Consider the following 23,538-nt stretch of genomic DNA (forward strand, 5'->3'; position numbering starts at 1 on the left):
GCACGCGGCAGGCGTTGCGAGCATTACAATTGTGATCCTTGCCAATTCTCCTATTATCGATGGATTCGGAGAAAAAAGTCGGAATCCATGCGGTAAGGGATCGATCTTTCCAGAGAGGTGCACCCTGCTTTGAATTTCCATTATTTATGCGCAATAACTGTGAGCGTACACGAGCAAGAATAGGAGCCAAGAAAGGTTGAGCCGAAGGTATGAAATCCATGCTCCAAACTTAAAAGAAACACTTTGGAAATCATAGATGTACATGATCGAATAAGGTTTGATATCCAAGAACAAAGTCGGGCCTTTTGAAGCTCGAAAGTCTGTAACAAACACTGTATTAACCGTATGTGTCGAGTACAGACGCGACACCTACGAACATCAATACCCAGTTAGTCCGACTCTCAATGCCACGAAGGTCAATATCTCACACCGTGGACTTCGGCAGTTGCTCCTAATAAGAGAACACTCTGCCTCCTACTGTAGTGCTAATTCATACAAACATTCCCTCATGCGAAAGAGACCCAGGACTTCTGTAGGATTTTGCCTGAATCGACCAGAAGCTAAAACATGCAAAATTGGAGATGTGTTTATATCAGATCGAAGGAAGCAAGACTTCTGAGCGGACACTGAAAACGCTAACTCTTTTTTGAAGAAAAAAACTTTGTGAGATTAGCTAGCTACCCAGAGCCTCGGCGCAAGAGTTCCTAGTATGCAGTAGTAGAGGCATGGTGGTGAGAGAATTCAATAAAACGCGGAGTCCGGACCGCGGACAGGTCACGTGGCAAAGCTCAGCAAGGCACAGCGACCAGAAACACTCTACCGCAAGGCCCTTCAACTAGTAAGGTGCGTAAAACTCTTAAGAGTAGTAGTATGCCTGCTCTAGACTTCACAATATAACTTGAAAGAAGGCGTACATAATATTGCATCTGTAAAGGATATCTACAGTACCCTTCAACAACTGCGAGAAACGGTGCGTCTCAGTGACACACTCGAAGCATACCAATAATCTTTGGTTGCAGACTTCAGCACAAGTACCTACCGCTGTGTCCGGTCTTTTGTATTGCAGCTTTGAGAGAATTCAAGAGCGCTTTCAATTTTATAGCGTCCATCTCGGACAACACGATGTCTGTCGCAGGGAAAAAATAAAGATTCCGTAGAACGACTTGTCGGAACACAATTCACATGCATCTAACGGTGCTTTTGACAGTGTCCCCAAGTCTGTGTTTATCGTGGAGTCCAAAAATTGCTGCACCAGGTCCTGAGGATCTGTCAAACCTTAAGGTATATTTTCAAGTTATAAGATGAAATGACTAGTGATCTCAAAGTATCTAGGGGTGGTTATTTTCCACAATTTAAGGATTTGAAGAATCAAACAAATCACTCGTGAACTCCAAGAACCGTCGTGTTAAGCCTCTCTTTCCTGTGACGGCTTTCTTTACACTCTGAGCTTTTTCCACACTGAATCGGCTCACAATTGCAATATGCGATCGGCCTTCCTGAGTCAGCCCTAGGTCATGACTTTTGTCAAAACGCCGACTCAAATTACTGAAGACCGACGAAGCAACCTGTTAACAATACTGGGGGAAAGAAGTCTTTCCTCGACACAGAAAACAACTACGTATTTCAGCCTACAACCGAGTCCAGCGGTTTGCAGATAGAGCCAGCAAATCAAGGAACTTCGAGCTCGAGGATCCGAACAAAATATTTCGGGGACACATTTCATGCCAGATCCTATCTAAATGGCCTGGTCCAAATCTACGAGGTTCTCCGCGGCTTTTGGTCATGACGACGTCAGAAAAGCGAAGAACCGAAATCGCTCACGGAAGAGAGGGGGATAATGGGAGCTGCTGTCCAGACGATCGTGGATCGGAACTATGACAAGCATCAATGGGCAAAGTCTGTATAGCCCAACAGCCGTGTGGGGCTTTGAGGGCCGAGGCGAAACATCCCAGGCCACGATGCATATTACATACTCTCGATGATGCTTCGAACGACGGGGGCGTGGATGAATTTTTGGGCCAAGGCCGGGTTAGTAAGTCTGAGGGGCGACACGATACCACTTGGTTTGCTACAGGTCACGCTGAAGACGGATACGACGAAAGAGCCTCGTGAGAGAGTTTTTGGATCTGAGTATGACTATGGCAAAAGCGGAGTTCAAGCAATGTTGCACCGAGCGTGAGACTCAAACCTTATCTATCCCTCATGTTGCGTTACAGATGTTTCCTTGATCGCAGCATTAGGTGAGCTCAGCTCAGCTTTTATAGCCTTCAAGTTACTATAACGCCTTTTACAGTCTCATTGTGGCGCTAGATAGTTAATCAAGTTGTGTTCTAGGTTCATCACGTCGGCCTTGCCACCTCAAGCCATCTATTCAACGCCGCTTCTGAAACATGGAACAATATCCAAAAAATGACCCATTTCATCTCAGATCCAAGCTCTCTTCTCTGAGAGGTAGCGAGACAGTATAAAGTCTTCCGCCTCAGAAACTCGCGAGTCGGCGAGGCTGATATATCAAACTTCACTGTACTCATCATTTCAGGATTGATGGATATAATAGATGGTGGGGCTCTGCCCAGCATGGGCGTGTCATGGTAATCCAGCCAAAAATCCGTGGCTGCTTGCAGCACCATCTCTTGCTCTAACTCTTATTCGTGTCTTCATGTGCTAATGCCAAGATATTATTTTTGCGTTATAGTGGATACAACGATCAACGCAGTCTCGTCGTTCGTTATGTCCGTGAGATGCCGTAACTTGCAAACGACCTCCTTGGTTGTACTTAGTAGGTGTGGCAAGTTTGCTTAACTCCTTGTGTAGGACAATTTTGTATTTGCCTAGGCAAATCGAGGGGCCTATTGACAGTGATCTATACGAGGAACCTTAACTCGTCAACTACTTCAAGTTAGCGACGAAGATAGACCAAATTGGGTCCTCCGCAGTTGATTCTCTTATTCACAAGCTTGGAGAAGGATGGAGACATCCATGTGCTTGATACGTTCCATCACCAATTAATGATAATGAACGGTCATTTGCCTACTTTCCCAGGTGGGTCATTCAAACCACTTCAACTTTCCAGCTCTCTAGACGCTGCGCATATCAACAGTATCCCACCAATGCATTGCAACATATCTATTTTTTCACCACGTGAAGTTGCCGTAATCGCGTGGCATGCTTGTTTGCCAAGGAGAACACTGACTGTATTTTATTTTCTGACTAGTAGAGAACGCATAGAATGGTAGAACACTTGGCGACGGAGATGAAGGTGGGATCGTGAAGGTGACAGATGGATTATCGCCACCCCCACCAGTCCCGTACTACGTCACCAGTTTAAAAAGCGAAACAGACAATGTCTCTCATCCAGATCGCCCACCATGCCTACCCTTGAAATCAAGACCAACGTTCCTGTATGTACAGCTACATATGTACCGCATGCTACTACAACTCACTTGGCCCGATAGATCGCTGATGTGAACGCATTTGCATCTCAGTTTTCTCAGGTGCGTAGGTCTATCAGCTTCCCGGAATATCTATACACATGCTTTCTTTCCAGGAAGCTGCACGAATCTTGGACAAACCCGAGGCAGTCTTTTCCATTCTGGTCACCCCGGTTCCCACTATGTTGTTTGCTGGGACACCTGATCCTACGTTCAGCATGGCTGTGGTAAGGAACACCCGGTTTCGTTGTCCAAAATGCCTGACCACAAGGGAACTTCCCAGACGTGCCTTGACACGCTTTCGCCTGAGAAGAACCTCCTTTATAGCAAGGAGCTCTTCGCGTTCGTTGAGAAAGCTCTCGGCATTAAAAACGACAGGGGATACATGTGAGCTGTCTGCTTATTTCTCCACCCGCTCCTCTGATGGAGGCATACGATTTCCAGCACTTTCTTGGATCCCGGCCGATCCAACCTTGGGTATGTCCGCTATCATTTAAAGAACTGACATGACATTTATTCTTTAACAGGTTGCACAGCACCACTTTTGCGTCCATGTTCGGCGACAACTAGACCCTGGAGAAGGATATTTATTGTGGCTGTCAGAAGGAAACTAACCACAATGCATATCATACATGATTGTGCTACGGTCTGAAAGTTTAGGTCTGTATAGTAGTGGCCCCTGCTCTTGTAAAGCGAAATTTTTGGTTTTGTTGGTTCTCCTGAAATTTCTGAGGACGAGAATTTCGTGCTGTGGCCCTCGGAATATTCTGGTGCATTATTCCGTTTTCACAAATGATTTCGATTGTACAAATACAATTTCAGTATGAACTTCAACCTCCGTTTCACAACATTTACTTTCCAAAGATCGTAGCAAAGGTGGTGCTCTGGTAGCTGTGAAGACGGGGTGAGACAGCAGCTGCGCGGACATTTCGCTAGACTTACCCCAGGTATGCCCTTCCGGGATCCAGGAACGTGCTATGAAAATCACGGTGAGGACTACTTAGGTGACTATATGATTGTAAGACTTACATGTATCCCCTGTCGTGCGACAAGGAAAGGGTCTTCTTCAAGAAAGCAGCCAGCTCTTTGCTATACTGCTCATTCTTCTCTGGGTTGATGTTATCGAGACTGATCTGTAAAAAAAGTTGTAGTCACTCGTTGCGGGGAAAGGAGCTCGGTCCTACCACAAATAACGTGAAAGCAGGATCAGTCGTCCCAGCGAAGGTCATGATGGGAACAGGCGTAACGCTGACAGTAATGTACGACTCGGGTTTTCCAAGGATGCGAGCTGATTCCTGTCGATAAATTAGTCAGTTCTGCAAATTGGGATTCTGGACGGTACGACCTGACCTTGGAGAACTCAAGCGCAAAGGCCTTGAGATCAGGGATCTAAGCGACAATTGTGAGATCAGGATAAGCACAGACAAGACGGTAGTCTTCTTACAACAGCATTCGTTTTCAGTTCGAGAGAAGGCATACTGATCGTTCTGAGAAAGCGGGTTAGACAAGTCTCGGACTGCTATCATCATCTACCGGGACGCCGTTCCGCCGGTCGGGCCGACTCGGAAGTTCAAGTTAGCCCGCTCCTGTGCAACACGCCAACCAATGTATCTTAGTTAGTGCAATATTATATAATAACTCGACTTCATTTCATTGTCTTCACCATACAACACACAAGTATATTTAATTTCAATCAGCGTCCAAGAAAGGAGGTATCTAAGAGTCCAGTTAGCAAGCATGGGTTAATAAAAGAATCTGTCTTTTGATCTCTATGGCAGTTTCCCATGGAGCCTCCCGTCCCTCGAGCTCCGACCAACAGTCACTCCAATCGAGCCGTCCGGCCTTCTCCAACCTTGCAACTCAACGTCCCAGATAGATACATCATATCGAGAAAGAGCAAGAGATACAGCGGCAGTCTCTCCAGGCAGGATTTCAACGTTTGTGAATCCTCTCAGGATCGAGGGAGGTTCTCTAGCAGACAGTGGGTGATGCAAGTACAGTTGCGGTATCTGTTCATAATTCCTTTTCAGGTCAATAAATGGAGAGATCAGTAAGAAACGCACGTCGCCGCCATAAACCGGACCGGTGTTTTGGATGTTGAACGTGACATTGTACGCAGGTTCATGGAGCCTAAATTTGCGTGTGAGGTGTGAGTACACAAGTTGCAATCTACTAGTGCACATTTACCACGCGGCTGTGGAGGATCCTACAGCGATGGCCGTAGCATTTCCTTGCTCCCAAGCGTCCACCTCTGCGGAGCTCGCGAGTGAACCAGAAATCTTGGCAATCGTAAGATCGGTATATGTAAAGTTGGTATAGCTGAGTCCGAAGCCGAATTCGAAACGAGGTTCGATGTGTCTCTGTTAACCAAAAGAATTAAAATATAGCATTATGGATGGAGACAACAAAATCGGCAAACGTACAGCATCGAAATGACGATAATCGACATGCAGCCTAAGCGATGAATGAGATTTTAGTTAGCTATAGTGAGAGCGCATGGATGCTGACCCTTCAATGTACGGAATGTTCAGGATATCCTCACTAGTTCCACCAGTTACCAAGGGGGCGTTGTAGTCATCCGCATTCTTAGCAATGGTATAGGGAAGACGTCCAGAAGGGTTCCAGTCACCATACAACACATCTACGAGCGAGTTGCCAGATTCCGTCCCGGGAGCACTCGCCCAGAGTACCTGAAAAACGCTTAGCCAAGTAGCAGCCATTCAAAGAAGCTCATACAGCAGTAACGTTCGGATGTTCAATCCAGGGTTCGATGATTAGGGGACCGACGCTGTGAACGACGACCATCGTATTGTTGTTCTGAGCAGCTACCGCAAGAACCAGGTTGTCTCCTCCGTGCCACGCCGTGAGATTTTTCCTGGAACAACTCGTCGATCTCTCATTAGATAAATCAATGAAATCCACATACCGATCACCTTCATTTCCATCTACGGTAATGTATTCCTCACCAGAGTCAGAGTTGATGAAGACGAGAGCAGCAGACTTTCTAATGGCATCGTTGCCCGCACGAGGGAGGTCAAAATCATCCAGGACCCATGAAACAGAGGTTCGGTCCTTTCGAGCCCTCGCTTGGATTGCTTCCAGAGGCTACGAATTATCATGAGCCAAATATATTTAAGTTCGTGCCGAGATTTGATCTTACAGTAATGAGGTAGGTGAAGTTCGCCGTTCTGATAGAAAACATAAGCAAAAATCATTCCACCATCATCGGGTACGTTCTTACCCTGATCCCCAGCCTGAGGCCAAAGTCCCATCGTCCCCTCCCTGCAAAAAATATATCAATAGTGTATACAAATGACCGTAAGGAACTATCCCCACATGATCCGCAAATCCATTTGGACCGACTCTTCCTGGACCAGCATCAGTGCCAATTATCACCAAGCTTCTAGGCTTCTTCAACGGAAGCGCGCCATCAACGTTCTTCAAAAGAATGGTGCTAGCAGCACCAACGTCTCTAACAAGCTTGTAATGATCGTCTTGAACGTCAATATGAGCGTTAGTAGCTTCGTTATCTGGACGGAAGGCGTCAAAGTTGACATCTGGATAAGTCGGTTCGTCCTGGTGGAGAAAATGCCATGAAGCAAGAATACGAGTGGCTAGATGTGTAGGATGAGAAACCTAAAAGTCAGGAGGTGGCGAGGCATCTATCTTACCCATATCATCAACACGCGTCTCAGGTATGGTGTCATTGTAAACATACGCCGTCAAGTTGCCGCCGAAGTAGGAGTTGCCAGAGTCGAACGTCACGTCTCCCGGCATAGTCATCTTTAAATGATGCTCGTCAATACGCCTGGTACAATGATCCAATCAATCGTACATCAAGACCCGTGATCGCGGCTATCGTCGACATCGTAGCTTGCCAGTCGGACATAATATCTGCAAGAGTCAGAAAGGTGAAGAAAGGGCGAACGGGCACATACATCCTTGGAAACCATACTCCCTTTTGATAATATCGTTCATCATCTTGTCGTTTTCGCATGCATAAGTAGCGTTGACCAAGTCTATCAATCAATGTCTAATAATCTTTCGCAGCCAAGACTTTATAATGACTTACTGTAACTGCACATCATACTGGCAACACCAGCCATAACACTCCTCATGAAAGGGTGAGCATAGATTTCGTGCTGTGTTCTGTCGTCCACATCAGAACTTTCCTGGGTCCGTTTGTGTTCCTGCTCGCTATGACATAAATCATCAGTATTGAGATGCCACTGGATTAGAAACAGCTCACTTATTGATCAAGTGTTTGGCACATGCTTGAATGCCACCCTCCTGCAAACCGAGGACGGTTTCGTACGCGGTTTCTCCTGAAAGATATGGATCAGCGCCGAAACCCTCCCAGTTGCGACCGCCTTGGGCGACCCGGCCGATATTCATCATAGGGCCTAAAGCAACGTTAACACCCTTTCCATAGTGCTCAAGACCCATGTATAGCCCGCGGAGACGGATGAGACGCCGGTTCCATCTAGGCATGCCATCAATTATGTTGAATTAAAAAAAGCCGGCTTCAATGCGCATACGTCGCGGCAGCATTCACCCCGGTGGGGAAAGAGGTCACAAAGTCGGCATCTCGAACTCCCAGAGGCGAATCTTCAAGGCACAGTCCAGGGTAGTTATAGGCTGGGATTGCGGGAGTATTCCCCTGGGAAGAAAAGAATGAGAATAACGCAGCCTGAGTGGTGCAAGTATATTAGAACGCACCACACAGCGACCTAATGCCCAGCCAATGCCAGTTGTTACATTGACCTTCTCTTCTAAAGTCATTCTAGCAACCTGACAGTAAAAAGAGTTATTTTCAATAAATTAGGATGGAACGGACCGTTATAACAAATAGTTGTCAGGCGCCGATCACATGAAGATGCAACTCACAAGGTTCTTTGCTTTGGTATACGCAGTTGTCCATGCAGAAGAATAATCCGGCACATAGTTGGCGCCCACGACTGGAGGGGTATGAGGATCCGTCTGTATTCCACTTCCAGCACTTGGAGAAGGCAAGGGAGAGAATGTATAGGACGAGATAGGAACAAAATGGCGAGTCGTTGTGGCTGGAGAACTTGAAGGAACGTACGAAGAGGAGGACAGCGACGTTACGGAAGACTCGGAAGCAGACGAGACTGCCGACATCGAACTGTCTGATGCGAAAGAAGTTGATGTAGCAGCAGAAATGGTTGAGGTGACATCAGAAAATGAAGCAGAAACGGCCGAACTATTGCTACTGATAAAAGCTGACGACGATGAAACGACAGAATATGCTGGTATCGCGGATTCCGACAAAGACAATGAGCTCAAAAGGCTAGATGTCGCGGCAGAATTGGCTGTAGTGATCGAGGGTGCGCCAGGATCTGGAGGCTGCCGATTGAGTTGGGCAATGACGAGCGGGAGGCAGGCCAGCCAACGAATGTGTCGGAATGGCATGGTGGGAGGAGGAACGAAGTGCAAACACGCTCGCCCCGGACGTCCTCTTGGATTTAAGGCCAAGCCCCACCTGATCTGGGTTCTGTGACGTATGACTGATCACTCGATGCTGCTGACCAATGTGCGCCTCCCTTCAGATGTGCCATTGCGCTGAACGGGGTGCGAGGATCGAGCTGTATTTTCTGGGGGAGAATTTACACGATGCGGAAGAGCGGAAGAGAACAGATGACCATTGTGGCGTGCGGCGGAAGATCAAATCAATTCAGATCTGGTAATTTCCTTTCCTTTCTGGGGTTTCTCCACACTACTAGTAGTGACGAAAGTTCGAACAGAAAGTGGAATCACGCGCAATCAGAATTTAGATATCGCTCTGATATTTAACAGCATACCGACGGTCAAATAAAACTGCCTAGAAGCCAACGGGAAAGCGGGTCTGTACTAGCGGTATAGCAGCGCACCAGAGTTGTTCATCTACTGGTCGTTGTTCCATCTTTCTTCTTCCATTACTCTGTGCATGCAAAACAGGTGCTATATGATATTCGTCCATTAAAGAACGTGACACGAACCATCTTTACGAGCCTGACGATATCAGTGTGGAAGAGAAACAACCCTTGATGAAGTCCATACTATAGTTGGAGAATATGTTAGAATTCACTTCTCAAAGAACTCAAACTGTTATTGTTTGAATCTGGATAAGATAGACGTAAGTAAAGCACTTCCATCCAAGAAAAAATCCTTCATTCCGAGTAAATCCTCGAAACTGCTTTAACTTCTTCTCAATGGAAAACACTTTGGAGGTCTGCAGATTAGTGGATTAGTTCTCCGACCAAACAGCCTCGTTGACGACATTAAGTAAGGTAGGGGCGGAAAAAAGTGTTACTTGGTAAGGACGACCTTCATCTTCCAACCCTTCAGACGAAAATTCCATTACCTGACTTCATCCTAAGGATAAGTACGTGGTTATGGAGAACCGAGGCATCTTTAACGATCCGCGTCGATAGAGCAACCTACACCCAACTTCCGCGTGTCTCCAGTTGATAGAGGGTACGAACGAAGGAGACGTTAAGATCGAATAAATAATTATCTGCACGGTGAGCAACGGAAGTACAACTTGTCTTCCGTCTGTTTCGTGGTAGATTACAGAACGAGCAAGTCTGGGGGTTATGAATCGGATTTGAGATGGGTGACGGCAGAGTTGAAATCAACAGCTTGAGACAGATATTCAGACTGCACTCCAGGGGACATCCGTCCAAGGACACGTATTTCTCGTCGTGGATGGTGGTTAATGACATAAATGTCATTATAACTGACGACCGGGAATAGCATCCCTTGATGGCAGAGCGGCAGCACTGTTCGAGATGCCAATCCACACACTTCAATTCAAGTTTGCTTCTTTGCATGATAAGGTAATTGGAATTGAAGCTCGTAGGCCTTCTGACTTTCGATCTCTGAATAGACAGCATTCTTACTATTCTGACATCTCATTACTATTAAGCTCCAAGTTCTCCGGCGACAGTATCGCCCCGCCAACTTCGACTCGGTGATCGTCGGATTTTTAACATATACTCCCGTAAACCCAAGGAAAGAAAAAGGGTAAAGCAGCATTCAACATCCCCCCCATCCCCCATCTCCGCCTCCCTCACCCTGTGGGTTCTCGTTGTGGCATCACCCGCATGGTCTTGTCTCTGCGTCTCCATTATAACAAACGTTATCACCACCAAGTCAAAGTCCGGTGTACAGCCCGGCTGGATTCGCAGACGCGACTTCCGTTCACCAGCGTACAGGGCCCCAGAGGTCGACGTGCACGTTTACCGTGTAACCTCCTCATTCGAGCCAACTCGTGTCAGCTGGAGGTTCATTCAGTCACCACGGCTGACACAAAGATTAAAGAATACTCAGAACGCACCCGACGCCTTTCACCATCTTCCATCTGTACTCTGAATGGTCATCGCCCAAGAAATATCGAGATCTATGCCATCATTAGAATCTCCAAAGTTTCCGGTCGCGACGACGACTTACGAACTGAATGGTCCCCGTCAATACAGGAAATCTGTCGCCGGAACGGCGCTACCCGTCAATCCCCGAAGATTGTTATTCCGCGCGACGGTGGGGTTCTCCTAGTTCTTCCACTCAATCGCGCCGACAACACTGTCCGCCTCTGACTCTGCCAGCCGCTGTATTCGCGACAACTTGCGACGTCCGTGCACTTTCGTTGTGCTCATTTGGTAATGTGCAACGCCACTGGCCGAAACAAGTACTGTTCGTAGGGGGTTATCGGGAACGAGAAACAGGTCCATAGAGCGAGAAAATATCGTGGTGGGCAGATAAGTACGACTACAGTTGAGACCAACTGAAAAAAGAAAAGGCGGACCGACACTCTATCTGAATCGATATGCTTGTGCGCTGACAGGCCGCCTTATATTCGAACCGATCACATAAGGTAACTGGAGCGCGCACTTCATTTTCACTTACTGACAACGTCCAGGAAGTAGTATGAGTTCCTGCTCGACGTCGTTAGTTCGGACAAACGTAGATGACATGATATATACATGATATATACATACTTGCATTGAAATTCCACGAAATGAAGATTCTATAGATGTACTGCAGCGATACAGAAAAAATCCAGGGATAGAAGACTACGAAGATAGAAAATTAAATACGCCAAGAGTATTGCCAAACCCAGCTAGGCTGTATGAGCGTGCGGCGACTAGAGGTGATACTCGTGTAAATGGCAGACGAGGAAATGCGCTCTTCGCCGAAGATAAGGAAAAGATATCCTGGGTATCGGTAATCATCGACAGAGCAGAGGCCTGAACCTCGAAATTCGAAGGTTCGAACGTCCATACTTCCCAGCGATCCAGCGTGGTCAACGATAATCCATGGGAGGACGACGTTATCCCCTCCTTGTTCGTCCTTCCGACAGTCCGTGGTCTCCTCCGAACACCAACCACCCGATATCCCGATACTCCCCAACACCCCCTCTCGCAGCTCGTCTCCCCTATCTTCACAACCTGCAGACTCTGCCAAAGCTTCGACGATCCCCTCACTCCTTCCGCCGGACCAACCATGTGATTCGTTTCACACTCTTCAACAGGTAAGGTTAGTTCCGAAGTACGTTTACTCGAATCCTTCTCCGATGCGCGCCGCGAATGAATGCCATGTGCAGATACAGGGAATGAAGCCTCAAATGCAGATGAGAGCCTCGAGCGTGGATCTTGAGGCGAGTTCAGGGACGTGAAGCTCCCGCTTCGGGAGCGACGCCCGCCAAGACCATCAAATGAAAGCTTACTGCGTGATCGGGTGGGTGTACATGAGCATCGTCGGGTTTCGTTATTGTCGCTGAGGTAGGCTCTGAAGAAATGAACAAATTGGTTGACAGAGAACACGAGGGATAAACTGTCGAGGGACAGATGACCGCAATGGTGGCATGCATGGCGGGGCAGCGGGGAGAGACATAGTTGGATCACTTTGCCGTAGGCCTCGTCGAGGACGCGGATCATTTCACCAGTCATTCCGTCCCAGAGGGAGATGACTCCCGCCTCGGTAACGGCTCCAACAACAGTGCGAGTTTCGTCCTCCATGATTGTCCGGCATACATCTACCTTTGTGATAATATCAGCAGGGTTTCCCGCTTGAACTGAAAAGTCAGGCATGAAAATCTTGTCTGTTTCGTCAATCTCTTGTATCTCCAGCGTACCATCATCCAAACAAAAAGCAGCGCAAAGGGAGCCTAAAGGTCCCGCTCGGAGAAGACGGGAACTGACCATATTCGCTCGATTGAGCGGGCGAAGCTGCATCACCGTCGGTAGCTCGCCGACCGCCCATTTGGCCACGACACCATTTTCGTACGTTGCAACCACAGATATCGGGGCAGCTTTGTCCACCGGTGACGTGGGACGAGAATGAGGTGCGCTTCTTCCTATCGGGTTATTGAATTCGACTCCAATAACTCTCGCGGACGAACTGGCCATCGTAAGGTGGGGAAAAGCGCATATTCGACCTCTCTTGATCGTCCACACAGCAATGACTCCTGCACCGGTTCCCACAGCGCAGTGCTCGCCTCTCTCATCAACTGCTACACACGTAATGGCAGAAGCACTTGACGACGTGCTCGCCGACCTTAGCAGCACATCAGTGGCGTCGATTGATAAATGAGTCTGGGTGTCTATATTCCACAAAACGATCTCATTTTGTACGCCAACGGATGCGACGACTTGACCGCCTCTACCGATTGCGATAAGCTCAACGTCGCTGGAGAATGTCCGCGGAAGCGTGGAGAACGATAATTGATTTCGAAGAGAAGCGGTTTCCGCTGGAACAGCCTCCTCCTCTACATCAGGGCGGTTCTTTTGGGCTTCAAGTAGTTCCGCATCCTTTAGAAGGTACAAGAGCAGTCCGTAAAGTGCCACGGTTGTAGCGCCTATAGGCAATACCATGATCTTAAGCAGCCAGAGTATCAACCTGAGCGTCCTGAACTTCAGGCGATGTGTTTTAGGATGGTCAGGGAGGGCGGTGCTGTCATCAACATCAGGTCGGAGGGTCAAGATCGTAGGACTTTCAATTCGAAGGTGAAGCGCTGATTCCGTTGGATTAAATGTTTTCCAAAGATGCCAGACTGGATCATGGTTATCTGAAATGTGGATGTTACGGTCTACTCGCGTAAGTGCTCCCCGATGAATAGAGGCGTCAGGGCTTCCTTTCATATCTGATGGCAATGTTGCGTAATACAACGTCGCAGTCGTTGCCAAAAGCTGAGAGTACTGTCAGACTTGGACTGAACTGCAATGCAATCAGATTCATACCAAGAAGAGGCTCAGGTTCTTCTTCGCTCGCCCACTGAATAGGCCCTGAATGACGTTGGCAACTTTTTGCCACTTTGACCGAGGTTTTACGGACTTTTTGTCAGGTATCGCGAACGGAACAGCGGGTACCAATCCAGGATCTTGTCGTAAAAGTTCTTCAAGCTATACAACCGGAAACTGAGACGGACTTTAATTAAAGTATTGAATACTTACCTCCAGACGTTGCATGTCTATGGAAAGCACTGCAATAAAGAACGTATGCGCCAAGAAGCCATGGGCCACCAGCACTACGATGGCGAATGCGCAGAACTGGCGTATAGCACCTCCAGCGAAAAAGGCAATAGCTCCAAGGATGGTGTTGTAAGATACGACTTTGAGAATATTGGAAGTTCCCGCAAAACTCAGTCCTTCGGCAATTCGCTGTTTGACCGACAACGTAACATGGGTCCTGCCAACGGCATCCACCTTGATACAAATCAACATAGTGCTACAGAGGGGTATATGTACGAACCAAATTAAACATATTCTCAGCACCAGCAAACAAAATCATAATGGCCAACAGCTCCCTATATTCAAATCAGAGATCAGGGGCGATTTGATTAGCTTGTAAAATAGGTACTTACCAGGGCACCATCGTAATCTTGAAGCCGACGAGAGCGCAAACACTAAGACTAGTGATTGTACTAACTGTGATTTCCACTAAACCCGTAAACATTACACCTATCCGAGAATGAACCGTGTTCATTTGGCGCATCGACCAAAACACGTATATGGCGAAACTGATATAGGCTAAATAGAGAAAAGCCGAGATCGACGTAGAGCCTTTATTCTTGGAAGGGGTTGAATGATACTGTTGGAAGTATTAGGTTGTGACTGACAGAAAGGAGTAACAACATACCTCTAGACCCAGCAAAATCGGCTCTTCTGTCTGTACATGCATCTCCGTATTTGACGATTTAGCGGTTTCTATGGTTTGTATCCAAGATATATGATCAGATTTCCCCACACAGTCGGATTCGGGAAAGAAGTAAGTGAGGGCGAGATATGTCGCAAAATCAAAGTCGGTTCCGCCGACATGATGCTCTTCAGAATCTCGACCGGCGAGAACCATGTGAGCCATTATGGGAATGCCCGAGACGGTGACATTCTTTGAAAGACTCAAAGTGTCAAGAATATTGGTGTCGGAGAGTAGAGCGTTTTGGTCATAACGCCAGAAGACAAGGGGAGATACCACAAAACACCGGCCGTCTGAACGCTTTAAGCATGGAATCTTGCGACTGCCGATGAGGTCGCTAAGACGGTCTTCGAGCTTGAGGGTAGATAGGAGAATCTGGTGGTTGAGGGCACTGTCGTCTTCGGGAAGGGGGCTCTGAATAAGGATACGCTCTACCCTCAGCGTTCGGCCAACTCCACACCTAGCACGGGACACTGAGTCGCCTCCTACACGAAGGCTCTCATGCCCGGACCAAATATCCACCAAATCTTGTTGCGCATTGAAGCCCGAACCAGTCTTCATTGCAGTAAGTGTCTCAAGGATAGACTGGGTCTTGGTAGAGGTGTACAAATCGAGTGCTGGGTAGAGAAGTGAAGTTATGACGACGCCGGATATGAGAATAACGCGGATTTGGTGGGTTGCGCAATGCCTAGGTAGACAGGGTCAGGATGCTGGACACCAGCTTCCGCGGAAACTCGAGGCACTCACAGCCCAAACCGAAGAAAGAATCGACTTCCGAGACTCCGAACAGCTGCAAGAAACAAAACAAAATATTCGAACATGGTGAATACGTTCTGTCCGTCGTAGAGGCTCAGGACATTCAAGAGAGAGCAGCGAAGAAGTTATCCCGAGCAAGAAATAGGGTAGAAAACGAATCTGCGACGCGCATTCAAAGACAATGCTAATGACAGGCACTAGATGGATGGATGCTGGACTGCTGGAGCATTGGCTGACGAGTACGTACGTATACACTCTAAGACAAGTCAAGACAGGACTCGGAAAGGAATCAAATTGAAATTTGCAATCTCGGTAATTCCCGGTGTCTTCCATCCCGGTGTCGGCCCAGACTTTCACGTCACGATCAATCCAAACTCGTCCCCATTCTTTTGCTCTTGCTTGCTAGCCATCATGAGAGGTGGTCGACAATTCCACTCTGCATCGAGGACCCTCTATCGCTGTTCTCAGCAGTCTCGACGACGTGCGTGGCTCTGTATCCTCGTTGTCCGCCTTCTGACCGATAAATTTTCCAGTTATTCATTCAACGCCTAGTCGACATGAAATCAGCACCCTCCAAATGCCTGCAATGTCCCCAACAATGACCGAAGGCGGAATTGCCTCTTGGAAAAAGCAGCCGGGAGAAGCGTTTATAGCCGGCGATGTTCTTCTTGAAATCGTAATCTCCATCTTCTTTTTTTTCGATTTCCGACATACTGACAGGCTGTAGGAAACGGACAAGGCTACTATCGACGTGGAAGCCGTGACCGATGGGCTGATGGCAAAAATTTTGGTGCGTCGGTGGCGTTTACATCTGCGCAACGCTTATAGTTTGTATTCAGCTACCGGATGGAACGAAAAATATACCAATTGGAAAGGTCATAGCCATGTTAGCAGAAGAGGGTGATGATATTTCTAATGTACAAGCTCCCAAGGAAGCAGAGGCATCACCGACCTCCTCGCTGCCCAAGCAAGAAGCCGCTCCTTCAACCCCACATCCAGCTCCGACCCCAGTAGCACACTCGTCGTCACCGCCAACCCATCCGCGTACCCTGTTCCCATCCGTCTACCGCTTATTGCAGGAAAATAACATTACCAATGCTGAGCAGATCAAGGGTACTGGTGTGCGCGGCATGTTGACCAAAGGCGATGTTCTTGCATTTTTGGGAAAAGCTTCTGGTCCTCTCGGCACCTACAAGGAGTCTACACCTACTCAGTCCCCCATGCCCATTCCTAAGAAGGACGAGCCAAAAGTAAGCGTCCATTTATCCCTTGAGGTAATCAATTTATCTTGTTATAGCCTATAGACGCAGCCGCACTCCGACAGCTCATCGTTTCAACAATGCTTCGGAATTCAGTCAATCCGTTTACCGCCCCGGGGCCACCCCCAGATTTCGACTCAGTTATTGGGGACTATCTTTCATCACCTCCTGCTGCCCCCAAACCGGAAACGAAATCCCCCGCTGCGTCTTCCAAGTCAACCGCAGCTTACTTTGACGGTCTCATTTAGACGCCGAAGGGTATTATGTATTTTATTGAGCGACAATATAGATCAGCTCGTCGTGGAGATCAAACTTCATTACACTGGATCCGGGTTATACGGAGGCATGGTTTGGACTCTACCTTTCACCGGCCATTGTTCTGTCATGGTGTGAGCCTCCCATATTCTTCCCCCCCGAGCGACGTACATCAGCTCTTTCGTGCCGTGTATGGGACCGTCGAGCAGATCAAAATCCGGAGGGTATATAAGAAAGTCCGCTAACTTTCCTATAGACAACGAGCCAACTGAGCCAAAAAGCCCAAATGTGATGGCAGCCGACGATGTTGCTGCCTGGAGAACCTGTAGAGCGCCGCATTAAACAAAAAAGCAGAGACGGAAATTATGTGAAGAAGAGAACCTCGTAATTTGTCAGGCCTCCATACTTCGTGAATGCCATCTCCTCATGGTAATTGAATCCTAGCGGTTTCTCCCCGTGTGCCCCAATATGCGTCCTCAGGCCCGTTCTCACCATTTTAGCCGTGGATAATGAAACATTGAATAGAGCATATGCTGAATAAACCGGTTAGCGTTTCAAAGTTCCTCGTGAGAAAAGACGTACAGGTCAATGGCCGCGCTGTCGATTCGTGTAGTCGTTCTAAAATATCGTGTCGCGAAAACCGTCTTAGCCTAAGTAACAGAAGATCGTGAAAATTTCTCTGTGAAGACAAACGACTCACTTTGGGTCGTTCGGAATGTCTTGAGTCGCCCAAACATACTGTTCTCCAAAAACGCCTCCATAGCTGACGATATGTGTTGGCGTAGAGCCTGTACCGCTTTGTGACCACAGCGTAAGGACATCATCATACAAAACGGAGACAGGCAAAGCATGTTCAACAGTCGTCATGCCTGAATACTGACCGAGTTAGCCAAATCAACAGGAGAACAAGGAGACCTCTGACCATCTATAATATATGTTAGGTCCCAATCATAATAACCACCACCTTCAGGAACACAAAGCAAGCCCATATCACGAGCCGTTTTCAATAGTCGTTGACGAGAAGCACTATATCATCTATGAGGATTCTCTCACGGGGAAAAGAGAGAGAGACGGGACTCGTACCGCGAAGGCAGCTGATAATTCTTATACGACAAACTCACTGGCCCGCCTTCAGCCCTAATCCTCGTCAGCGCAGATACCGCTTCATCCATATTCACAATCTCTTCATGCAATCCCTCCCATCCCCCACCAAAAATAACAGACCCCGTAGTCAAGATCCGAGGCCCAATGAATTGCCCACTCTCTAAACGACTGCGCTCTATGAAGGCTCCAACTGTATCCGAGCTAGGACTATTTTTCCCTATGAGAAAACACTTGAGGCCGTCAGAGATTCAAGACGCACTTGTGCATTGTGGTTACACCATAGGCAAGGAAATTCTGCATTTCCCATGATTTGGCAGGGAAGGGAACAAGGTAGCCTCCCCAGTGGGAGTGAACATCTATAAAACCAGGTATGACAAATCCTAAAAGAAAGGACTTGAGTCCAAGAAGCTGGGACAAACATAATGAATTTGCTACCCTGATTGGCATTGAATTTGACAGCATCGTCGGGAACAGAAACGCCACCAACAGGGCCGACAGCTTGGATTACACCATCCTTGACCAACATAACTCCCTGCCTGATAAGATCCTTTTCGATGAGGCCAGTTTCCATTGTCAAAAGGGTCGCATTGTATACAGCCACGACACCCGACCATCCAGAAGCCTTCGCCTCTTCTTTCAGACGTGCAATATCCGTGGAATGTTGAACGAAGATTTCTTGCGATTTGACAAGATCTTTCACGCACTCTATACCAAAAGTCGAGGGATCGTTCTTGATACTAGTAAGGCATGTCTTGAGACGGGAGACTTCCAGTGAAAACAGTGTAGGACCTAGAAATAGATATGGGTCAGATACACGAGGATGAAGCCACTGCTTTACCAGAGAGCCAACATAATTTTTTCCCATTCCCACTCCACGTAACATCATGTCCACCGTGAAGACTCAACCTCGCCAAACCCTTCGTAGCTTTGCCTGGTTTCGCCCAAAGTTGTTCACCGGGCTGGATATCGCGACCACAGGCGAGATACACATGTTGGAATTCGACAAAAGCCACAAGGTTATCGGCTGAGACAGAGACTTTGTTTGACATTTTCCCGGATGCAAGGATCTGTTGCTTGTAAGAATTGGAAGCATCAGTGACGAACGTGCGTCTAGGTTCTTCCACCAGAAGCTGATACTGATCAAGAAATCGCAGGCTGATTACACGGTCGTTGTAAGCGATGTTTGAAGGGATAAATTTTAGATTGTACAACAGAACATTATCGTGTTCTCCCCTTATGGGTAAGGTCAAGTCTGCAAAGTAAAGCCCCGGGCGTGCAGTGGCTACGATCGTCCCGGTCAATGAATCTCCAGCAGTCTTTACGAATGCAATCTTTCGTTGCCTGTTCGTGCCCGGCGAAATAGCGGGAGCAAGATATCGTCCGAGAGGCAATCCCTCGATTTTGTACGCGAATCCCGACGACAGATCAGCTATTTCGAACGAGGTGAAGTCAGTGTCTGACCACCGGCAGTGAACGATTAAATCGCTAGAACCAGAGACAAAAGATGGCGAGTAATACGGGTAACCGCGGTGAAGAATCGGTACCGACATCACTTCCTGGCTCCCAATAGGCTGGACAACGGTCACTCCAGCAGCTTGTAATACTGCTCGTCCCCCAGAGTCGTCTATATGGAGCTCCTTGAAAGCATGTACCCTCATGCTAGCCTGAGTCTCCAACGAAAGCAGATCCACACCGCCTTTGATAGTTTCTGCCATTTGCATTTCGATATGAGCACGGAATCGGATAGGATGCGGGGTCCCACTCGCGACCCGCTCCCCGTCCCGGTTACTAGCCAAAGGAATATGATGTATTTGACCGGCTCCCCAGATGATAACAGCATTGCCTGTGGGAGTAAACGCAAAGGAGGGGTATGTCCCCATAGGTGCCCAGACCGAGCTTAAGTCATATGTCAGGCCGTCGAAGACATGGTGAATGGTACCGGTGTTAAGATCCCTGAGAGATATTGTCAGATGATCTCAACGGTGCGAAAGGAGCGCATACTTCAGAACAAGAACTTCATGATCTCTTGCTCGTCGAACAAACGCGAGAGTTCGTCCATCCCGAGACAACTGCGGTCGGCTAGCGCCCCCGGGAAAAGCATCAACAATGGTCTCCTCCTCTCCGCTGGTCACATTCAGAGAAAATATGGAGTAAACGCCCTTATGTATGTCTACGTGAGCGTAGTATCAATAGATGTAAAGTAATAAAACGACTAAGAGTCACCTTTACCCTCGGAAATCGTAAATGAATCTTGGACGTTCTTGGCGTAGATGAGGGTATCGTTGTTCCTCCAAAGGAATTGCTCGGGGCCTATCTGTTGATTATCATAGTCATCAACCGTCATACCAACAGGAAGAGTCCTGCCCAGGATGCGACGGCCGCTCTGCGGCTTGATCGGTTTCTGGGGTCCGTCTGCGAGCAGCGGGACATCGTACTCCCACCCTTCCGACGCAGAAAGAGTGATTTTTGATGTGTACCATTTGGATGCGATTATCTTGTTACCCGATGGATGGAATCGTGCGTCAGACACCCAGCGAAATGTCTCATTCGTTACACGTCTCGCTCAAGACAAATACATGTCAGACAATGGCCCTAGAAAACAGAGACATGCGATACCTTCAAGCCGGCCCTCACGTTTTAAGCGATCGGTTTGCCTATCGTCGTAGGTGACGGTCCCCGGCCTGACGTCCATGTCGCGACACCCACGCCAGGCCATGACCCAGATATTCTCCACTCCCAGGCCTGCATCACTGCGAAACACAATCCTGTCACCGTCTGGTGAGAAATGGGGGTCCGAATCATAGGGAACACCAAGCAAGACTGGGCGGGCTCTCGCTACACTGCGACGATCTTGCTCGTCACCTGGGATGCAGTACAAATCCCCAAGCATGTCAAAGACAATATCCCCTGTCGTAGGATGCACATCCAAACGCAACCATGTCCCTTCCTCAACGTCGTATTCGAGTAGTCGTGGGTACGCAAAGTCGGTGGATATGTCCCAGGGTGTCTGTTCGCGGTATGGCCAGATATTATCCCGCCATTCGGGTGCGGAGTCGCTGGTGTGTACGGCGCTGAAGTTGAGGCTGAACAGCGAAACAAAAGCAGCACAGATAACGAGGACGAGATAGCGGATATTGAGTCTGGGTCCCAGGTAAGCTGCCGCCTCCTTATACGACGCTAAGAAACAGTCAACGACTGCGAGAACGATATCACGACTTGGCCCGTACAGTTGTTACCCTTGATGTCAACCCTCGGAGCAGGTGCGCTCATTGACCTACCCAGTCGACCCTGCAAAGCGTAGTATTACGGCGAATATTCGGATGTGCCGGTTCAAAGTTGGAGAGCAAGAAAAAAAATTAGTTGGATTTTTTGTGTAGGCCAGTGAACGGCCTGCATATATACTGTGGATAAATCCGCGTATATCTGAGCAATAAAAATCCGAACGACAAAATCCTTTACATCTTAGGCCTAAGTATCGGCTTCAGCTTCAGTGGTGCCGTTCTTAGCCTCTTCCTCAGGCTTTTCTGCTTCCTCCTTCTCATCGTCCTTGGGGGCATCTTCTTTGGCGTGCTCCTCTTTAGCCTCCTCTTCAGCCTCTTTCGCATGATCATCTTCTCCCGGCGCCTGCTTGCTTCCAACGACAGCCGCATTGACACTGACATGCGTCATGACTTAACAGTGAGACAAGTAGAGCCGGACAATCACTCACGTCAGCATGACTTGGACCTTTTCTTTTTCATCGCCGCCCTCTGGATTGGGAAGCTCCACTGAAAAGCGTTTAGTGCCTTTCCAGCCATAGCTGCCAGTAGCAAAGCTTGTAGGCAACAGCGCCAATGTCGCCAAGAATCCGGGATCAGCTGAGGTAGCGGGAGCCGACTCATCATCAGCAATACTCGGGGGTGTGTGTGTCACATTGATGTGCAAAGGGAGGGCCTTGCTCTTGAACGTGGAGGCCGGCAAAGAGGCCTTTGAATTTAAGCCAAGTTGGTTAAGAGGGTTACTCTACCATGATAATAGAGAAAATGGATACCTTGGCGCCTCGTTTACCACCCCTCTTTGCGCCTTTGGTTGTTGTAGCACTTGTGCCGTTGTCGGTTTTTGCCGCCTTGTGTGCTCGGGTAGTGGGGCCAGTGGTGTCGTCAGACGCTCTTTTCGTTCCTAAATTGAAGAGGTAAGTAAGTGCCAACCATGACAGAAAATGAACTAGCCAGCCATCTTTATTATGGAAGGCGGAGTTACGCTGTGGAGAAATGGGTGAGGATGATGGGGTGCGTCTAAGAATGGTTGACGAAGGAAATGAATTGGTTTTCGATTTATATTCCCCTGGCGACCACATGACGTCACGCGTCGTGCTACCAACGTCAGGTGACCAGGCGCGTTCAACGGCCGAGAATAACCGGCGCAGAAAACAGCGCAGCTGTATCCAAGCGAGCCAGAGAACAAAAGCCGGAATAGCAGTCACGATATGGTGGAAAAGCAGCTTAATTCATTAGAAATACAAATCAGATACATACGAATTACAGGTCGAACTCAAAGTCGGAATCGTCTCCATCATCTCCTGAACGTCTGATGTTTTTCTGCGCTTTTCCATTAGTAGAGGCGGCGGCAGAGCGCATCCGAGCGGAAGGATCACGGCGATCTTCCAAGTCGTCGTCGTCCGAATCGTCGTCGCCACGTCGTTGGTCTGTCGGAGGAACATCGGGGAGGTCGACAGCGCCAGTCATTAGTAAAATGGCTTCTAGCTCTATGAAAACGGTGAGCATCAGCAAGCCGACCCACGGCTGCAAATACGCACCCTCAGATCGTCTTTCCCGGTCCGAACCCCAAGCGATGACTTGATTGCGAATCTCTCCTTTCCGGTATATGATCAACATAGGTATTCGAGAGTCGGGAAGGTTCGGTATGCATTTATCGCCAACGATAGATACAAATTTTGTCTTGGGATAGCGTGCAGCCAATGCACGGATGTGCTCAAAAGTACGCTCGCTCTGAGGGATTCTTGCAATTAGACGAGTCAGTCATCGGTAGAAGCCTGGAACAAAACGCTCGTACCCGTCCTTATACAAGAAACAAACCACTCCTGTGCCCTTTTCTTCGTCATCATCCTCCTCGTTGATCTTGCTTGCATCAGTGACTTCTCGAGTATAGTCGTCCCGTCCGATGGGATACACTCTTCCGAAGCGGGCTTTCTTCTCAGCGTTTCTTTCCAAAGCTATACGCTGTCGTCGATGAGCAGCGATCAGGCGTTCCATCTCATCGTCAGGAGCATCTTCACTTAGTTCCTTGAGCTCGGATGGTGTGTAATCCTCCAGCATCTCCTCTAGCGTTGGAGACGGTGGAGGCGATGGCGACGGGGGTGTAGGCTCCCGCGGCGGTATGATACCATGCTTCCGAAGAGCATCGTTGCTGTATATTGCACTCAGCGGAGATGACAGGAAAAATTTGAGAAAACGCACAATTCGGTATCTTCATTGGGGTTAACTGACATTACGATCCTTCACGCAGACAGTCAGAAAACGTAACCCTTATATATGCACTGA

The 23,538-nt window shown here is 48.2% G+C and overlaps 9 protein-coding genes across 9 annotated transcripts; 3 read left to right on the forward strand and 6 right to left on the reverse strand.

Moving 5' to 3' along the window:
- Window positions 1-3,368: 3,368 nt before the first annotated feature.
- Window positions 3,369-4,001, forward strand: BT62DRAFT_999053 (Tautomerase/MIF; the record flags this gene model as incomplete). The annotated part of the gene is made up of 6 exons (XM_043190769.1): window positions 3,369-3,401; window positions 3,456-3,494; window positions 3,548-3,658; window positions 3,715-3,818; window positions 3,876-3,908; window positions 3,959-4,001. The coding sequence occupies 6 exons, from the start codon at window positions 3,369-3,371 to the stop codon at window positions 3,999-4,001; spliced, it is 363 nt and encodes a 120-aa protein (XP_043046519.1).
- A 101-nt stretch (window positions 4,002-4,102) lies between these two features.
- BT62DRAFT_983869 (Tautomerase/MIF) lies at window positions 4,103-4,908 on the reverse strand (the record flags this gene model as incomplete). Its single annotated transcript, XM_043189816.1, has 6 exons — window positions 4,103-4,322; window positions 4,374-4,406; window positions 4,461-4,564; window positions 4,616-4,726; window positions 4,782-4,820; window positions 4,876-4,908. 6 exons carry the CDS (start codon window positions 4,906-4,908, stop codon window positions 4,283-4,285), a joined length of 360 nt encoding a protein of 119 aa, XP_043046520.1. The 3' UTR covers window positions 4,103-4,282.
- A 292-nt stretch (window positions 4,909-5,200) lies between these two features.
- BT62DRAFT_880251 (glycoside hydrolase family 3 protein) lies at window positions 5,201-8,573 on the reverse strand (the record flags this gene model as incomplete). Its single annotated transcript, XM_043182618.1, has 18 exons — window positions 5,201-5,440; window positions 5,495-5,561; window positions 5,619-5,791; window positions 5,855-5,885; window positions 5,940-6,121; window positions 6,168-6,306; window positions 6,358-6,536; window positions 6,592-6,619; window positions 6,673-6,713; window positions 6,768-7,045; window positions 7,103-7,214; window positions 7,267-7,325; window positions 7,370-7,450; window positions 7,504-7,628; window positions 7,681-7,914; window positions 7,970-8,091; window positions 8,151-8,222; window positions 8,319-8,573. The coding sequence occupies 18 exons, from the start codon at window positions 8,571-8,573 to the stop codon at window positions 5,201-5,203; spliced, it is 2,418 nt and encodes an 805-aa protein (XP_043046521.1).
- Window positions 8,574-8,983: 410 nt separating this feature from the next.
- BT62DRAFT_1070712 (uncharacterized protein) lies at window positions 8,984-11,301 on the forward strand (the record flags this gene model as incomplete). The annotated part of the gene is made up of 5 exons (XM_043178687.1): window positions 8,984-9,103; window positions 9,726-9,816; window positions 9,866-9,908; window positions 10,367-11,180; window positions 11,230-11,301. 4 exons carry the CDS (start codon window positions 8,984-8,986, stop codon window positions 10,803-10,805), a joined length of 693 nt encoding a protein of 230 aa, XP_043046522.1. The 3' UTR covers window positions 10,806-11,180; window positions 11,230-11,301.
- A 66-nt stretch (window positions 11,302-11,367) lies between these two features.
- On the reverse strand, window positions 11,368-15,663 carry BT62DRAFT_940290 (uncharacterized protein). Its single transcript, XM_043187744.1, has 7 exons — window positions 15,372-15,663; window positions 14,568-15,312; window positions 14,293-14,519; window positions 14,181-14,235; window positions 13,883-14,134; window positions 13,670-13,831; window positions 11,368-13,618 (listed from the first exon to the last, which is right to left on the reverse strand). Exons 1-7 carry the CDS (start codon window positions 15,443-15,445, stop codon window positions 11,504-11,506), a joined length of 3,630 nt encoding a protein of 1,209 aa, XP_043046523.1. The 5' UTR covers window positions 15,446-15,663; the 3' UTR covers window positions 11,368-11,503.
- A 61-nt stretch (window positions 15,664-15,724) lies between these two features.
- Window positions 15,725-17,219, forward strand: BT62DRAFT_959226 (single hybrid motif-containing protein). The gene is made up of 5 exons (XM_043188496.1): window positions 15,725-15,861; window positions 15,914-16,056; window positions 16,108-16,170; window positions 16,220-16,630; window positions 16,678-17,219. Exons 1-5 carry the CDS (start codon window positions 15,792-15,794, stop codon window positions 16,885-16,887), a joined length of 897 nt encoding a protein of 298 aa, XP_043046524.1. The 5' UTR covers window positions 15,725-15,791; the 3' UTR covers window positions 16,888-17,219.
- BT62DRAFT_959229 (uncharacterized protein) lies at window positions 16,890-21,327 on the reverse strand. Its single transcript, XM_043188497.1, has 13 exons — window positions 21,226-21,327; window positions 20,615-21,175; window positions 20,222-20,560; window positions 20,000-20,168; window positions 18,837-19,951; window positions 18,434-18,787; window positions 18,258-18,378; window positions 17,978-18,205; window positions 17,817-17,920; window positions 17,595-17,763; window positions 17,477-17,544; window positions 17,276-17,427; window positions 16,890-17,217 (listed from the first exon to the last, which is right to left on the reverse strand). Exons 1-13 carry the CDS (start codon window positions 21,266-21,268, stop codon window positions 16,957-16,959), a joined length of 3,684 nt encoding a protein of 1,227 aa, XP_043046525.1. The 5' UTR covers window positions 21,269-21,327; the 3' UTR covers window positions 16,890-16,956.
- Window positions 21,328-21,332: 5 nt separating this feature from the next.
- BT62DRAFT_925569 (uncharacterized protein) lies at window positions 21,333-22,244 on the reverse strand. The gene is made up of 4 exons (XM_043184846.1): window positions 22,207-22,244; window positions 22,029-22,156; window positions 21,708-21,964; window positions 21,333-21,653 (listed from the first exon to the last, which is right to left on the reverse strand). The coding sequence occupies exons 1-4, from the start codon at window positions 22,211-22,213 to the stop codon at window positions 21,467-21,469; spliced, it is 579 nt and encodes a 192-aa protein (XP_043046526.1). The 5' UTR covers window positions 22,214-22,244; the 3' UTR covers window positions 21,333-21,466.
- A 547-nt stretch (window positions 22,245-22,791) lies between these two features.
- Window positions 22,792-23,486, reverse strand: BT62DRAFT_876923 (thioredoxin-like protein; the record flags this gene model as incomplete). The annotated part of the gene is made up of 3 exons (XM_043182550.1): window positions 22,792-22,996; window positions 23,051-23,404; window positions 23,455-23,486. Coding segments are annotated over 3 exons (591 nt in total), but the record flags the coding sequence as incomplete, so codon positions are not given.
- Window positions 23,487-23,538: the final 52 nt, after the last annotated feature.

The sequence above is a fragment of the Guyanagaster necrorhizus genome (genome assembly GCF_019112545.1).
Source record: "Guyanagaster necrorhizus MCA 3950 unplaced genomic scaffold BT62scaffold_1, whole genome shotgun sequence".
In the NCBI taxonomy this organism is placed as follows: domain Eukaryota; kingdom Fungi; phylum Basidiomycota; class Agaricomycetes; order Agaricales; family Physalacriaceae; genus Guyanagaster; species Guyanagaster necrorhizus.

What these genes read in the sequence shown, in the direction of transcription:
- BT62DRAFT_940290 (XM_043187744.1), bottom strand. Translation starts at nt 15,445, where the DNA reads ATGTTCGAATATTTTGTTTTGTTTCTTGCAGCTGTTCGGAGTCTCGGA. An exon ending in CGATTTTGCTGGGTCTAGAG is followed by an intron (nt 14,520 to 14,567) that starts GTATGTTGTTAC and finishes TACTTCCAACAG; the next exon opens with TATCATTCAACCCCTTCCAA. An exon ending in AGAACCTGAGCCTCTTCTTG is followed by an intron (nt 13,619 to 13,669) that starts GTATGAATCTGA and finishes CAGTACTCTCAG; the next exon opens with CTTTTGGCAACGACTGCGAC.
- BT62DRAFT_959226 (XM_043188496.1), top strand. Translation starts at nt 15,792, where the DNA reads ATGAGAGGTGGTCGACAATTCCACTCTGCATCGAGGACCCTCTATCGC. An exon ending in GGCTGATGGCAAAAATTTTG is followed by an intron (nt 16,171 to 16,219) that starts GTGCGTCGGTGG and finishes GTTTGTATTCAG; the next exon opens with CTACCGGATGGAACGAAAAA. An exon ending in CTAAGAAGGACGAGCCAAAA is followed by an intron (nt 16,631 to 16,677) that starts GTAAGCGTCCAT and finishes ATCTTGTTATAG; the next exon opens with CCTATAGACGCAGCCGCACT.
- BT62DRAFT_959229 (XM_043188497.1), bottom strand. Translation starts at nt 21,268, where the DNA reads ATGAGCGCACCTGCTCCGAGGGTTGACATCAAGGGTAACAACT. An exon ending in GACAGCGCGGCCATTGACCT is followed by an intron (nt 17,428 to 17,476) that starts GTACGTCTTTTC and finishes CGGTTTATTCAG; the next exon opens with CATATGCTCTATTCAATGTT. An exon ending in GAGGCCTGACAAATTACGAG is followed by an intron (nt 17,218 to 17,275) that starts GTTCTCTTCTTC and finishes GGCGCTCTACAG; the next exon opens with GTTCTCCAGGCAGCAACATC.
- BT62DRAFT_925569 (XM_043184846.1), bottom strand. An exon ending in GTGGTAAACGAGGCGCCAAG is followed by an intron (nt 21,965 to 22,028) that starts GTATCCATTTTC and finishes TTAAATTCAAAG; the next exon opens with GCCTCTTTGCCGGCCTCCAC. An exon ending in AAGGTCCAAGTCATGCTGAC is followed by an intron (nt 21,654 to 21,707) that starts GTGAGTGATTGT and finishes GACGCATGTCAG; the next exon opens with TGTCAATGCGGCTGTCGTTG.